Source organism: Ciconia boyciana, chromosome 9, assembly GCF_034638445.1.
Source record: "Ciconia boyciana chromosome 9, ASM3463844v1, whole genome shotgun sequence".
Classification (NCBI taxonomy): domain Eukaryota; kingdom Metazoa; phylum Chordata; class Aves; order Ciconiiformes; family Ciconiidae; genus Ciconia; species Ciconia boyciana.
The window spans coordinates 10,656,981-10,670,111 of NC_132942.1; the positions used below are offsets into that span (position 1 = coordinate 10,656,981).

Here is a 13,131-nt window from a genome sequence, read left to right on the forward strand (position 1 = left end):
CCTCGCGCGGCAGCGGCGCAGGCAGAGGGACAGCTCAGACCACAATGCGTTTTATTTACATTGTACACCCCGAGAGAAGACGCTTAAATAAATCTGCAAAGAATCGGGCAACATCTCCGAGAGAATAAGTTAACAGCCACCGCTGGGCCACAGCAGTGACTTGGGGAAGCAGCTCCTGCAAACACCGGGTGGCAGGGAGAGGGTCCCCAGGGGTGACAGCCTGCAGCTCCTGGTGCCGCAGGAGGCTCCCAGCACCACACAGCAGCCCCCTGCCGCTCCGCGTGCCGGGAGGAGAGCAGTCCGCAGGGCTGTGTGCCGCTGCCATGTCACAGACGGGCCTGTACAGCTAAAACACAGCAGGTAAAAAACCGGAGGAGTCCGGCGTGCGCCGGCTGCCCGGCCGGCAGCAGCGGTTCCCTTTTGGCAGGAGGTCTCAGTGGTGGCAGCAGCTGTAGAAGTAGGCACCGCTCCTCTGGCCCAGGTCAACACCCTTCTCCTCTGGAAGAGAGCAGGGTGGCAGGCTGCCGGCACGTCCACACTTCCATGCCACATGGAGCCCAAAAACTGCTGGTGCCAGAACTGGGTCCCAGCGGGTCCCTCGGGGAGGGGTTTGGTGTCCCCGCGGCGAAGCGGCAGGGCTCATGGCCACGGCACGGCCCAGAGCTGGAGGCATAGCCGGGCTGAGCACGCCTGGACAGGCCTGGTGCAGAGCTGAAAGCTGGTCCCGCAGCCGGGCAAGGCTCCTGGCTGCCCGTTTGCCAAAGGCCACCTGCAGCCCGGTCGGGGCGGATGTGCCGAGCTGAGCCTGGCCTCAGCAGGCACAGGGATGCCACAACGGGGCCCAAGCTCTGCAGAACAACCCCTGGCACGGACCCACAGCGGCCCCAGGGAGGGTGGGGGCGAGGAAGGGCCCTGCCAGACCCCACAACACTCGTACTCCGCACCCTCCCCAGGGGCATGTGCACCCCCTGGCATGGGAGAGGGTGCCTGGGGAGGGACGGATCCTGCTCACTCACCTGTCATCACCTGGAAGGCAGTGAAGTGGACATAGTCCTCGGCCACCTTCTGGAACAGCTCATCTGGGGGAGAGCAGGCAGGGTGGGTGCGGGCAGCCCCACCGCCAGGCAGAGCCCGGACCCTGCTTGGGCACGGGCACGGCCGGCAGTGAGGGGGCTACTCACCCACGCTCTGGCCCGTCTTACTGGAGGTCTCGAAGAGCTCTGCCTTGATCTCTGAAATGAGGGCCCGGGTTAGTGGCTGCAGGACGTGGCCCCGTGGGCTCGGCTCCCTCCGGAGTCAACCCTTCGGGCATGGCTGCCGACAGCGAGCTGGCGGGGGCCCAGGGCAGGGCTCCGCGCTCCCGTCCCCTCGGCCCAGCTGGCCACGTGCCGGCCCCCGCGTCAGGACATGCCGTGCCTGGGGAGGTCCCTGGCAGAGCCGGGGCCTCACCGCGCAGGGAGCCCTGGTGCCTGGAGTCACCGGATCTGCTGCGGATCCAGGGCAAGGGCAGAACCCCTCGCGCCTCCCAGGCACACAGCAGCTCCATCCCCCCTCGCCCCCCACCCGCTCGGTGCTGCGGGAGCCTGGGAAGGGCCAGCGCCGCCCAGCCGCGAGCATCCCGGCCCCATGCGGTGCCCAGCCGTACCGTCGGCATAGTCCTGCACGTCGTGGAAGTCGACCCCCCGCTTCCTCCTGTCCTCCTCCAGCAGGTCGCTCTTGGTGCCGCACAGGTAGATCCGGCAGCCCTGCGGCAGGCAGAGGGCCGGGAGGGACGCGCCCGCGGGCCCGGCACTGCCACCGGCTCCCCTTCCCCTCCGGCGGGGCTCCGCAGCCCCCCAGGCCCCCCCAGCCCGGCCGTACCTCCTCGCAGTTCTGCAGCTCATTCACCCAGAACTTGGCTCGCTGGAAACTGCTGCTGTCGGTGAGATCTAGGGGAGAGGGGTCAGGGTTTGCCCCCTCCCTCGTGCGCCCACCCGCCGCCGCAGTGCCCGACCCACCGGTGCTGGCACCACCCCAGCCCGGGACCGTCACAGCCGCCGGCTCCTTCCTCTTCCCACGGTGCCGTGCCCTTACCGTAGCAGACGACGGCGGCCCGCGCCCCGCGGTAGTAGATGCGGCTCATGGCCTCGTAGCGCTCCGAGCCGGCCGTGTCCTGGGGGCGACGGGGAAACACTCAGCAGGTGGGGGGGGTCTCGGGGGTCCCCGTGCCAGGGTCCGGCTGGGGACGGCACAGCCGTCGCCCCCGCACTTACCCAGATCCCCAGGGTCACCGTCTGGTCCCCCACGGACATCACCTTGGCCACGAAGGCGGCGCCGATCGTCTGGAAGAACAGCAGGAGGAGCGCTGGGGACCGGCCCGGGGACGCGGGGGAACCCACCCGGGGCCGTGGGAGGCACCGTCCCGGGGACTCGGTGGGGAAACGAGGGAACCCACCCGGGGACGGGGAGCACGAGGGGACGCGAGGGGGACGCGGGGGCCACCGTCGCGGGGACGTGGCGGAGCCAGCCCCCGGACGCACGGGGGGAGACCACCCCCCGGACGCGGGGGGACCGTCCGACGGCGGGGCCGGCGCCCGCTGCGGTCACTCACGTTCTGGTAGGGCCCGGGCCGGAAGCGGCGGTGGGCGCAGCGCTCCACCAGGCTGCTCTTGCCCACGCCCTCCTGCCCCAGCAGCACCACCTTGGCGTCCACCCGCCGCCCGCTCATCCTCGCGCCGCCGCCGCCGCCGCCGCGGGGCGGGGCCGCAACCGGGCGGGGCGGTGCCGGCGCGGCGGAAGCGCGCGGCGGGGCGGGGGAAGGGAAGGGGGCGGGGCCAGCGGCGGAAGTGCGCAAGGCGAGGCGGACGTGCGCGGCGGGGCGGGCGGAGGCCGCATGGCGGCCGCCCAGCAGGCGCGGGCCGGAGCGGGCGCGGCGGCGCGGGCCTGAGCGGCGGCGGCCCATGGGGAAGTACTGCGCCAGCCTGGGCGTCCTCAAGGGGCCCTGGGACCAGGTCTTCGCCGCCTTCTGGCAGCGCTACCCCAACCCCTACAGGTGCGCCGGGGCCCAGCCCCCCGCCTCAGGGCTCCCCCCGCGGCCCTCCCCTTCCCCCAGAGAGGGCCCTCCCCGGGGTCTGCCGCGGCCCTCTGCCTCCGGCAAGGGGTCCCTGGGCGTCCGCGTCCTCCGCCCCCGTCCCCCGCCGCATGGTGCCTCTCCCCCCCCCCCCCCCAAGCCCAGCCCAGCCCTTTCCCCACGGGGTCGGGGCCTTCTGCTCGCCCCCCACCAGCGTCGTCCGGGAGGGGTGCCCCGCACCAGCCGTTCCCCCTCTCCCTTAATGCCACAGCCCTCTTCCCCGCGCCGCAGTGCCTGACGGTTCCCAGCCCCGGGGAGGTGTTGGCCGGGAGCAGGGCCTGATATTTTCTTCCCCCTCCCCATTTTAGCAAACATGTCCTGACCGAAGACATTGTGCACCGGGAGGTGACAGCGGACCACAAGCTGCTCTCCCGGCGGCTCCTGACCAAGACCAACCGCATGCCCCGCTGGGCGGAGCGCTTCTTCCCGGCCAACGTCGCCCACTCCGTCTACATCCTGGAGGACTCTATCGTGGACCCCAAGAACCGAACCATGACCACGTTCACCTGGAACATCAACCACGCACGTCTCATGGTAGGTGCCCACGGGCGGGTGCGCAGCCATGTGGCAGGCGCCGGGCAGCGCCCACAGCCAGGTTGTGCCTCGTGCAGGTGGTGGAGGAGCGCTGCGTGTACCAGGTGAACCCCGAGAACAGCAACTGGACCGAGGTTAAGCGGGAAGCCTGGGTCTCTTCCAGCCTGTTTGGCGTCTCGCGGGCAGTCCAGGTGAGCACCTCCAGCTGCTCAAGCAGCACTGTGTACCCCCTCTTTGGAGAGGCCTTAAAGCTCCTGCTCCCCAGTGCTCTACCCCTTCCCTGTGCTGGTTTTCCCACCCTTTCTCCTCGTTCCCCCCCATCCTCTTGAGCTCTTGGGGCACTTGGAACCATCGCTGCTGGCGGGCATGAGCCCACCAGATGTTTGGGACTGGTCAAGCTGGGACAAAGCCCCAGGGGCTGTGTGTGACCAGGGAGGTGGGCTTCCACCTTCACTGACTCTTCCCTTGCAGGAATTTGGTCTGGCCAGGTTCAAAAGCAACGTGACCAAGAGCACTAAGGGATTCGAATATGTGCTAGCAAGAATGCAAGGTGAGCACCCGAGGGCAGGCTAGGGCTGACCGGGCCGGGTCTCTTGGAGTTACAGCTCACACTGGGAACACTCCAGTCCACGGGCAGGTCATGGCTTGAACTAATCTGTGAAATCCTTGTCCTTTGCCTTTGCCCCCATGTCTTGGCACAGCCAGCTCTTCCTGAGCGGAGCAGCCAGGCAGCACTTACAGAGCCAGGCAGGGGTGGAGCACAGGCGGGAGGGGAATGTAACATGGCAGCAGTCACATGCCTGCGGTTCCCCTTTGCAATGTATGTGCCCTGACGCACGCAGGTCAGGAGCGCCAGGCTCGGCTTCCCCTTGCGTGGGGAAGTCGCCTCCATCCTGAGGTGATGGGGCCAGGGCTGGTCTAGCTTGCATCAGCTGGCACTCCTGTGCCGGGGCAGGGCGGGGGCCCTCTGGGGCTGGGTTAACAGCTTCCATGTTACAGGAGAAGCTCCGTCCAAAACACTGGTGGAGACAGCCAAGGAGGCGACTGAGAAAGCCAAGGAGACAGCTCTGGCTGCTACGGAGAAAGCCAAAGACTTGGCGAGCAAGGCAGCCACCAAGAAGAAGCAGTACGTGTGAGGGGCCAGGCACAGGCGGGCGCTGGCTGCACCAGAACAGATAGGAGCCTCCTTAGATTTTATATTTTTAAACAAACTGTACAAGTCTGACAATCAGCTGCTGTTAGACCCTTTCTGAGATGTAATTATCATTAAAAAAGTCTACTCCCACCTCTGATTTGGCCGGGGCTGGCCTGGCTAGAGCAGAGCCCAGCACTGCCCTCCACTCCAGGGGTCCAGCCCGCTGCCGGGGGTCTGGGCTTGCAGACAAGACGCAGGCAGAGGTTTCACCAAGTGCCTTTACTAGAATAGTGTCGGGTATGTACAAGGGAGGGGGGCAGCTGCGGGAGCGTGAAGGCAGGCTGCTTAATGCATTTGTTTCCCCTTCCTGACTCCAGGGGCGGCAGGGCCCTCCTGTAGCTGTGTCTGCTGGGGGCAGCTCTGCCCCACACCCCTGTCAGACAGCCTCCGGCCTGCCCGGGGACGCACGGGGCGAGGCAGGCGGGTGTCCCCGTGACAGCCAGGCCCTCTTCCAGCGCCTCTTGCAGTGCACAGCAGGTGCCACGGTGTTGTGCCAGCCCCGTGCGCCCGGCGCCGTGGCCGGTGCTACCCGGCACCAGGGGGGCCAAGCCAGGCTCTTGCCCCCACCCATGGCCCCTTACCAAGGCAGCCGTGATGAAGCCGGCAGAGGCTGCGTTTCCAGCAGTGACAGGCAGGGAGGAGGCAGGCAGGCAGCGTAGGGAAGGCAGCAGGCGCTGTCAGGACGCAGGGCCGTGGGAGCTGGAGTAGCTGTGGTCCCTCCCGGTGCCGAAGCCAGGCAGCAGGTCCCCGCCAAATACCACGCCATCCACCTCTATCTCCACATCCTCTGGGCACCGGGGGGAGGCCGAGTCAGGCCCCGGTGGCCTCCCCTCCCCTTCCCTGCCCACGCTCCCTCTCCTCACTCACCTCCCTCAGAGGGCTCCGAGAGCTGGGATGAGTCTAAGCTGTCAGCCCGAGCCCGCTCCCCGCTGGCGAGCGAGAGCAGCCATTCCAGCCGCTGCCGCAGGCTCCGCTGCCGGTTACGCAGCCGGTCCTTGGCCCTCCGTGCCCTCAGCTCCTGCTCCTCCAGCCTCTGCGGTGATCCGGTGAGCCGTGAGCGGGGTCCCGAGGTGGGCGGCCCTGTCACCGCTTAGGGCCCTCTGGCTGAGGCCCCGGCCAGGGGGTCCTGGGCAGCACTAGGGCCGCCCCCCTCACCTGGATGTGAAGCCGGGCACGGTGCAGGAGGCTCAGCGTGGTGGGACGGGCCGGCCCCGCGCCCACCGGCACCTGCTGCTTCAGCCGCTCCAGGCAGCACCGGAGCTGGGCCCTCCTGCGGCCGGGCAGGGGGCGGGAGGAGACGGGGACGACAAGGCGGTCAGCCCCGGGGGCGCGGGCGCGGCCACCCCCTGCCCCCGCCGCTTCCCCTTCCCCCCCCCCCCGGTACCTGTGCTTCTCCAGCGCGTTGTGCACCGACCTGCGGGAGAGCCCCCGGTGATCAGGACCGGCGCTACCGGCCGCCCCCCCTCCGCCCGCCCGCCCAGCCCCGCCGCTCACCTGACGCCGCCCACGGCCCGGCGGGACCGCGCGGGGCAGAGCGAGGCGTAGCCGTGCTCGGCCTCGGCCAGGCCCGGCGGGTACCGGGGACCGGCCGCCCCGCGCTCCCGCCGCTCCAGGAACTCGGCCGCCTGCAGCAGCACCTGGATGCTGGTGGCCGCCGGCTCCATGGCGGCGGGCGGGCGCGGCGGGGCGAGCCGCGCGCTCATTGGCTGCTGGGCGCCCCGCGGCGCTGACGTCGGCGCGGCGGGGAAACAAATTCGGGCGGGAAAGCGCGTGCTTCAAATTTGAATCGGCGGGAGGGGCGGGGCGGGACACGCCCCCCGGCGCTAGGACACGCCCCTCGCCGCCGCTCGGCCACGCCACCGAGGGTGCTCCCGCGCCCGTGTCCGTGCACGCCCGTGCTAGGGCGTGTCGGTGCGTGTGTGTGCGCGGTCACGCGTGTGTCCACGTGCGTCAGGCCCCCACTGCCACCCAGCCCCACGCCCCCCCCCCGCACCCACGGGTGTCCCCGCGCCGGCCGCCCCCAGCGTCCCCCCGGGAACCGCCGCGTCCCAGCGCCGCAGGGCCCACCCAGCCAGGCGGGTTTGGGTTTATCTCTTTATTAAAGTCCACCGGGCGGAGGCGGTGGGGAGGGGAGGGGAGGGCAGCGCCGGGCCCCGCGGGCGAGGGCCAGCCTCCGGGCACGGCCCGGGCGGTCCCGGGGCACCCGCCGTCATGTGAGGGCTGTTTGCACCGTCTCAGGCCTGGCCCCGGGGGGAGACTCTGCCCCGGGCCCCACAGCAGCCAAAGTTCACCTGAAAAAAAGCCACCACGAAGCACGTTTCCAGCCGGGGGGCAGGCGCGCGGCACGCGGCTCCCCGGCCCCGCCGACCTGCGGCACGAGCTGCCGCCCTGCGTGGGGTCCTACCGCCATGCGTGGGGGGTCCTGCCGCCGCGCCCACCCAGCCCCGAGGGGAGTCGTGGGGCCGCGGAGCCACCCAGCAGCCCCGGAGCGGCCGTTTTCCCCCATCCGCGGCCTCCTACGGATGCGGATCTGGCACGGGGGTCTCTCACTGGGCCCGGGCGTGCCGGGGCGCGGGCGAGAGGTGGGCAGCGTAGCAGTGCGTGCAGACGCGCACGGGTTTCAGCTGGCCGTAGTGCGGCAGCGACGCGGTGTGCGGCGAGCAGCGGGCGCAGAAGATCTGCCGGGAGAGTGCCGGAGCGGGGCTGAGTGGAGTCGGGCCCCCGGGGGACCCCGCAGACCCCAGCCCGGCCCCCTCCTACCTTCCCGCAGCTGCGGCAGTGGTGCCTGCGGCGCAGCAGGGTGAAGGGCGAGCGGCAGGCAGAGCACTGGCTGCATGTGCTGTCCGGCACCCACTCGGGCAGGCGGCAGGTGCCTGCTGGGCAAAACGCATTGGTAAAAGCCACGGGGCTCTCCCTGCTCCGTCCCCCATCGCTGCCCTGGCCCGAGGAATGTCCCCAGCCCCTTGGCTGGACCCCAGGATCAGCCACGGGCTAGCGCCCTGGCACGCTGGGCAGCCTGGACAGCCCCTTACCTGCCCTCCGGAGCCCGGCAGCCTCCGCAGGGCTGGAGCACAGGGGACAGTCGGCCACATGAGGAGCATCTGCCGCGCACGGGTCACCAGCCTCTTCCTCTGTGGGGACAAGGGCTGTGGTGCTCCAGCCAAACCGGGGCTGGGCACTGTGGCCACATCATCCCCATCCCTGGTGCTGTGGCCTCGTCTCACCAAGGCAGAGAGGAGCCGTGCCCCATGTCCCGTGTCCCCAGGGGTTACTCACGGCTGGCACCTGGCTCCTCTGAGGGCTCTGCCTGTGAGGCGACGATCTTGAAGACTGTTTTCAAGATGCTCCGCAGGTCGCTGGCAAAGTTGGTCTGGAGCTGATCAGCTACCCCTGTGCCCCGGGAGGGAGGGGGGTCAGGGTGCTGCAGGGGGGCCCGGGGATAGCGGTGGAGTGGCGAGGGGGTCACTCACCCGAGATGCAGACGAAGAGGGTGTGCAACATGTCCTTGGTGCTGCTGTAGCGGGAGCGCAGCTCTGAGCAGCAGGCACCCAGGGTGGCATTGAGCGCTGGGCTGCTCCCGGGGGGCTGGGGGCTGCACAGGGAGGAGGTGACCGTTACCTCAGGGGTGGCGCAAAAAGTCCCCGTCCCCGCGGGCAGGGATCTGCCAGCCCAGCTCTGCTCCCTCCCCGCCACACACCCCCACTGCCGGTTGGTGCCCAGGTCATCCACCGCACCGGGGTGGCACGGGGGACCTCCCAGCCATGCCATGCAGGTGGGGGGCAGTGGGGTGGCACGGGGGACCTCCAGGAGACCCCAGGGAGCAGGGGGGTCCACTCTGGGCATGGCTGCCCCCCAGGCTGGGGGGGTGACCGGACCACAGGAATCCCCTGACTCGGCTGTACACAGGCTCCTCTCCAGCAGGCAGAGCTCCTCCTCTGACAGCACCCGCAGCAGGTCCCTGTGGCAAGGGGATGGTGTCAGCCTCACATCATGGCCCCGCTGCTGCCCCACAGCCTTACCCATGGGCACCCATTGCCCCCCACCGCATACCTGATCTTCTTCAGGAGGTTGTAGAAGGGGCTGAAGATGCGGGACATCTGCTCAGGGCTCTGCTCCAGGCTGAGGGGACCCTCAGGGTAGATGAGGAGGCCGCTGTGAGGGGACAGAGTCCAGCTCATGGGGGGGGGGGGTTGCCCAGGACCCCAACTCCCCGAGGAGGGGAAGGGGCTGGTACAGGGTGGGGAGCACCCAGCTGCCCCTGGGCACCCACTTCTCCAGGGGGCTGCACCCACCTGATAATGGCCAGGCGAGGGATGGTGAACATCAGCAGTGGTTCGTAGCCGTCGATCATCTCCTGGGTCAGGTAGCCCAGGTGCAGGGCTCTGGGGAGGGACACCCTTACAGCGGGGCTGAGCCCCGGGACACTGCCCCATCCCCGGGGCTGGGGTCCCTGCTGCCCCCCCACGTGGTGTGCAGTGCCCCTCACCTCTCCACTGTCTCACAGAAGAGCACGATGATCTCCTGCTGCCTGTAGATCTCCTCGGGAGACTTCACCACTACCAGCGAGGACACATAGCTGGAGAGCCGGGGGGACCGTGAGGCTTCTCTGGCCCTGGCACAGCCCCCCCCCACCCCAGCACCCGACCCCGGCCCCCACCTCAGCTCAAACTCTGCGAAGAGCCGGTCAAACTGGACAAGCACAGCCCGGACGGGCTCCGGGTAGGAGCTGGGTTGGCTCAGGCTCTGCTCCCGCAGCACCGTCCGCACCAGCTCCAGGCTGCACAGCAGGTTCCTGGCCTGAGGCCGCAGCTGCGCCCCGTCCACCTCCTCCACGTCCAGGAAGGTCCCAGCCAGGAGACACTGCCGGGACCAGGGGGGCCATCAGGAGCCAGTGCCTGGGGCAGCACAGCCCCTACCCCCAGGGTCATCCCACGGTGGGGTGTGCCATCCTGGCTGGCACCCACCACCCCCCAGCCTGGGGGAGCCAGATCCCATCACCCGCCCTGGGACGGCATCCCCAGGCTCACCTCGGCAGCAAACAGCATGTGGTTCCCCAGGTTGTCCACCAAGAGCTCCTCGGGGAACTTGACCAGGTAGTCACGGCTGTGCCGCTGCGTGGGGATGCACTCCTCCATGATCCGCTCCAGGATGGCCAGCAGGTGAGCCTGGGGAGGGCAGGGACGTCACCCACGGCCACCCGGGGGGACCGGGGTCACACCGGGGCCTGGGCTGCCCCCGTACCTGGCTGAGGTGGAGCTGGTTGAGGAGCACCAGGTACTGCTGCGGGTCCAGCTCGGCATCCAGCCCATTGATCTCGGACACCACCCGTGTCACCCTCTCATCGGCAAAGAAGAACTGGGAGAGCAGGCGGGGGTCGGAGCGCTGCGGGGAGAGCAGAGGGGCGATGGTGGGAGCACCCCGCGGTTCCGGGTGGGACAAGGAGTGGGACCAGGGTGGGATCGCACTCCGCGGCCAGGGGGACCCCAAATCTCCCGTGCCTGCAGCCCGGCGGGGCGGGGGCTGCTGGGGTTTGCCCCCCTGCGGCCGGTCCCCGTGGGGCAGCCCCGGGTCCAGGAACACCCACTCGGGCAGGTACGTGGGACCCCCATGGCGGCTCCGGCTCGGCCGAGCTGTGCCGGGTGCCAGGGGCGGGCGCGGAGGCAGGCGGCCCCCGGCCGAGCCCTCCCGGGGAGCGCCGCCGTCCCCACCCACCCGTGCCTCAGTTTCCCCACGGGCAGAGCAGGACGAACAAGCTCGGCCGCATCCCGGCAGCGTGGGCACGGATCCGCGCGCGGCTGTAAACACCGGCTCAGGTGAAAGGTCCGGGGGGAGCCCCCGGCGGGGAGCGGGCAGCCCGGAGGGACGCCTCTCGCCCCATCTCTCCCCCAGACGCCCCCGCGGGGCCGGAGGGATGGAGGGGGGCCGGGGGGATCTCCTCGCCCCGGGAGCGGGCGGCGCCGGGACGGGCGCTGAGCTGCCCGGTCCTGCCCGCACCCCCGCCGCACCTCCAGCCGCGGGGCCGGGCACGCTCCCTTCTCCCGCTCCGCCCCGGGGGGCCCCGCCGCCCCCCTGCGCCCGCTGCCGGCGGAGCCCCCGGGCAGCCCCGACGGGGCGGGGGGCGGCCCCGGCGCGACCCCCCCCGCTCTCACCTTGGGCCGGCGCAGCCAGCGGCGGAGGGCGGCGGGCAGCATGGCGCGCCCCGCAGCTCTGCCGCCGCCCGGCTCCCCGCGCCCGCCGCCCGCCGACGGGGCGGGCCGGCACCGAGCACCGCCCGGGGGCGGACCGGGGCGGTGTCCGCCCAGCCCCGGCACCGGGACGACCCGGCGGACCGGCCCCCGCCCCGCCCCGCCCGGCCCGGCCCGCGGCGGGACCCGGGGCTTTCCCGCTGCCGGGTGGCGGGAGGCGGCCGCCGCTCGACGGACCGGTTCCCTGTGGCGGGGCGGGCGAGGGCGGGTCTCCCGTGGGGCGGGCAGGGTGCCCCTGCCGGCTGCCCCGGCTCCCCCTCCCGGTGCCGCACCCCGGTCTCGGTTCCTGGCTGCAACCCCAAGGCTCCCGGTTCTCCCCTCCCGCTGCCCGGGCCCTCCCCTCCCAGTTCCCTGGCTCTTCCCTCCCGGTTCCCCTCTCCCCGCAGCCCCCGAGGCCCAACCTGCCGGGGACAGGGATGCCCTAGAGATCCGGCCCCGCAGCCCCCCTAGCCCCCAGCATCCCCGAGCGGGCGGGGGGGCACCGGGGGGAGGCACCTGCAGGCACCCGGCTGCTCTCTGCTGCATGGGCTGTGCAGGCCGTGGGGTGCAGAGTGGGGTGCTGCAGTGGGAGGAGGGCAAAGCAACCCCTCGGTGGGAGCCGAAGGGGCCGAGTGGCCAAGGAGGGGACCTGGGGAGTGCTCGGGGCGCAGGGCACAGCAAACCACCCTGGCTGTGCTGGAGGAAGCAGCTGCTCCTGTACCCGTGCCAGGCCTGGCACTGCTGGCCACAGGATGTGGGTGCCGATAACTCAGGTGGCTGAAAGCCTAATGGGGTGGATTCACGGGTAAAAAATCCACCGAGGACCATTAAATAAACACGGCAGCACCACCTCGGCTTGAGGAAGTCCCTGAGTCACGGCTGAGCTGGCCAGGTGCGGGTGCGGGGCTGGCCCCGGCGCTGGGGCTTCATGTGTCCCCACGGGCTCCGGCTCTGGTTTCGGCCGGGCAGCGTGTCCTGCCTCCCGTGTCTGGGGGTCCCTGCGCACGCAGTGAGCCTGGAGCCCTGCCTGTCCCACAGCTGCAGGCAGTGCTGCCACGGCATTTGTGGGGGTACAGTGGGCCTTCTTTCCTTGGCGGCCAAGTGCTCCACGCGTCCCATGTCACCAGCATTGCGCTCTGCCCCAACACAGGAGGGCAGCTCCGGTGACGCGAGTTGTGGTACAGAGCGAGGTGCGGCCTCACGCAGACCAATGCCACAATGTGGGAGTTTGGGGTGATGCACGGCACCAAGGCTGGCAGGGAGGTGAGGGGCTAAGCTGGCCCCCAGCTCTCTTGGGGGGACAGCCTGGGGGACACTGGGACTGCACAGAGGGCAGCAGACCCCCACGGGCAGCCTGGGATCAGGCAGCAGCAGGAAGGCTGGGGCAGTGGGCACTGTGTTGCACAGCTGCACTGCACTGCATGGGGGAAGCAGGGAGCCCTGCGCTGGGACCAGGGCACGGGGTGCAGTGTGCAGGGCTTGCCCTGCCTGGACGGGTCACGCAGCTCCAAGGATGCCGTGGTGCTGAGCATGGCGCTGCACGGCCAGCAGGCACCCAGGGTACCGGGAGAGCAACGCTACATGGGGATGGGGTGAGGAGGGGCTGGAAACCCACACATGCACCATGGGTTCTTCCACCAGTGGGAAGGTGGGGGCAGTGGGCGGGGTGCTGCTCGTCCGCAGTGCACTGGGGGTACCCGTGTGCCGGGAGTGGAGCGCAGGAGAGCTGCAACCCATGCGTGGGTCCGAGGCTATGTGTCTGGGGTCATGCTGTGTTGAGGAAGCCATGGTGCTGAGCATGGCGCTGCACAGCCGGGATGCACCCAGGGTACCGGGAGAGCACCGCTACACGGGGACGGGGCGCAGAGGGTCTGGAACCCACATGTGCACCCCGGGGTCATGCAAGAGGGCCAGGGCAGCGGGCAGCGTGCTGCACAGCTGCAATGGACTGGGGGTACCAGTGTGCCAGGATTGGGGTGCGGGGGAGCTGCAAACGGACATGTGGCTGTGTGTCTGGGGCTGAGGACGCTGAAGTGCTGGGGTGCACCCAGGGTACCGAGAGAGCTCTG

The 13,131-nt window shown here is 70.3% G+C and overlaps 4 protein-coding genes across 8 annotated transcripts; 1 reads left to right on the top strand and 3 right to left on the bottom strand.

Annotated features, from left to right (window-relative positions):
- Positions 1 to 34: 34 nt before the first annotated feature.
- On the bottom strand, positions 35 to 2,805 carry RAB24 (RAB24, member RAS oncogene family). Its single transcript, XM_072872045.1, has 8 exons — positions 2,591 to 2,805; positions 2,253 to 2,321; positions 2,074 to 2,152; positions 1,861 to 1,928; positions 1,646 to 1,745; positions 1,182 to 1,232; positions 1,017 to 1,079; positions 35 to 498 (listed from the first exon to the last, which is right to left on the bottom strand). The coding sequence occupies exons 1-8, from the start codon at positions 2,705 to 2,707 to the stop codon at positions 434 to 436; spliced, it is 612 nt and encodes a 203-aa protein (XP_072728146.1). The 5' UTR covers positions 2,708 to 2,805; the 3' UTR covers positions 35 to 433.
- A 17-nt stretch (positions 2,806 to 2,822) lies between these two features.
- On the top strand, positions 2,823 to 4,928 carry PRELID1 (PRELI domain containing 1). The gene is made up of 5 exons (XM_072872041.1): positions 2,823 to 3,031; positions 3,418 to 3,643; positions 3,721 to 3,834; positions 4,115 to 4,193; positions 4,643 to 4,928. Exons 1-5 carry the CDS (start codon positions 2,940 to 2,942, stop codon positions 4,777 to 4,779), a joined length of 648 nt encoding a protein of 215 aa, XP_072728142.1. The 5' UTR covers positions 2,823 to 2,939; the 3' UTR covers positions 4,780 to 4,928.
- A 6-nt stretch (positions 4,929 to 4,934) lies between these two features.
- MXD3 (MAX dimerization protein 3) lies at positions 4,935 to 6,541 on the bottom strand. Of its 2 annotated transcripts, XM_072872042.1 has the most exons (5): positions 6,333 to 6,541; positions 6,223 to 6,252; positions 5,994 to 6,108; positions 5,706 to 5,871; positions 4,937 to 5,625 (listed from the first exon to the last, which is right to left on the bottom strand). In XM_072872042.1, the coding sequence occupies exons 1-5, from the start codon at positions 6,539 to 6,541 to the stop codon at positions 5,516 to 5,518; spliced, it is 630 nt and encodes a 209-aa protein (XP_072728143.1). In that variant the 3' UTR covers positions 4,937 to 5,515. The 2 variants fall into 2 exon arrangements, with proteins under 2 accessions (XP_072728144.1, XP_072728143.1); XM_072872043.1 differs by lacking the exon at positions 6,223 to 6,252 and having other exon boundaries at positions 4,935 to 5,625; positions 6,333 to 6,506.
- A 383-nt stretch (positions 6,542 to 6,924) lies between these two features.
- LOC140656392 (lateral signaling target protein 2 homolog) lies at positions 6,925 to 11,145 on the bottom strand. 4 transcript variants are annotated; one of them, XM_072872039.1, is made up of 13 exons: positions 10,988 to 11,145; positions 10,080 to 10,220; positions 9,866 to 10,003; positions 9,496 to 9,698; positions 9,325 to 9,414; positions 9,131 to 9,220; positions 8,889 to 8,990; positions 8,536 to 8,796; positions 8,309 to 8,430; positions 8,115 to 8,228; positions 7,871 to 7,969; positions 7,599 to 7,714; positions 6,925 to 7,516 (listed from the first exon to the last, which is right to left on the bottom strand). In XM_072872039.1, exons 1-13 carry the CDS (start codon positions 11,027 to 11,029, stop codon positions 7,385 to 7,387), a joined length of 1,650 nt encoding a protein of 549 aa, XP_072728140.1. In that variant the 5' UTR covers positions 11,030 to 11,145; the 3' UTR covers positions 6,925 to 7,384. The 4 variants fall into 4 exon arrangements, with proteins under 4 accessions (XP_072728140.1, XP_072728138.1, XP_072728137.1 ...); XM_072872037.1 differs by having other exon boundaries at positions 7,599 to 7,711; positions 8,309 to 8,796; XM_072872036.1 differs by having other exon boundaries at positions 8,309 to 8,796.
- Positions 11,146 to 13,131: the final 1,986 nt, after the last annotated feature.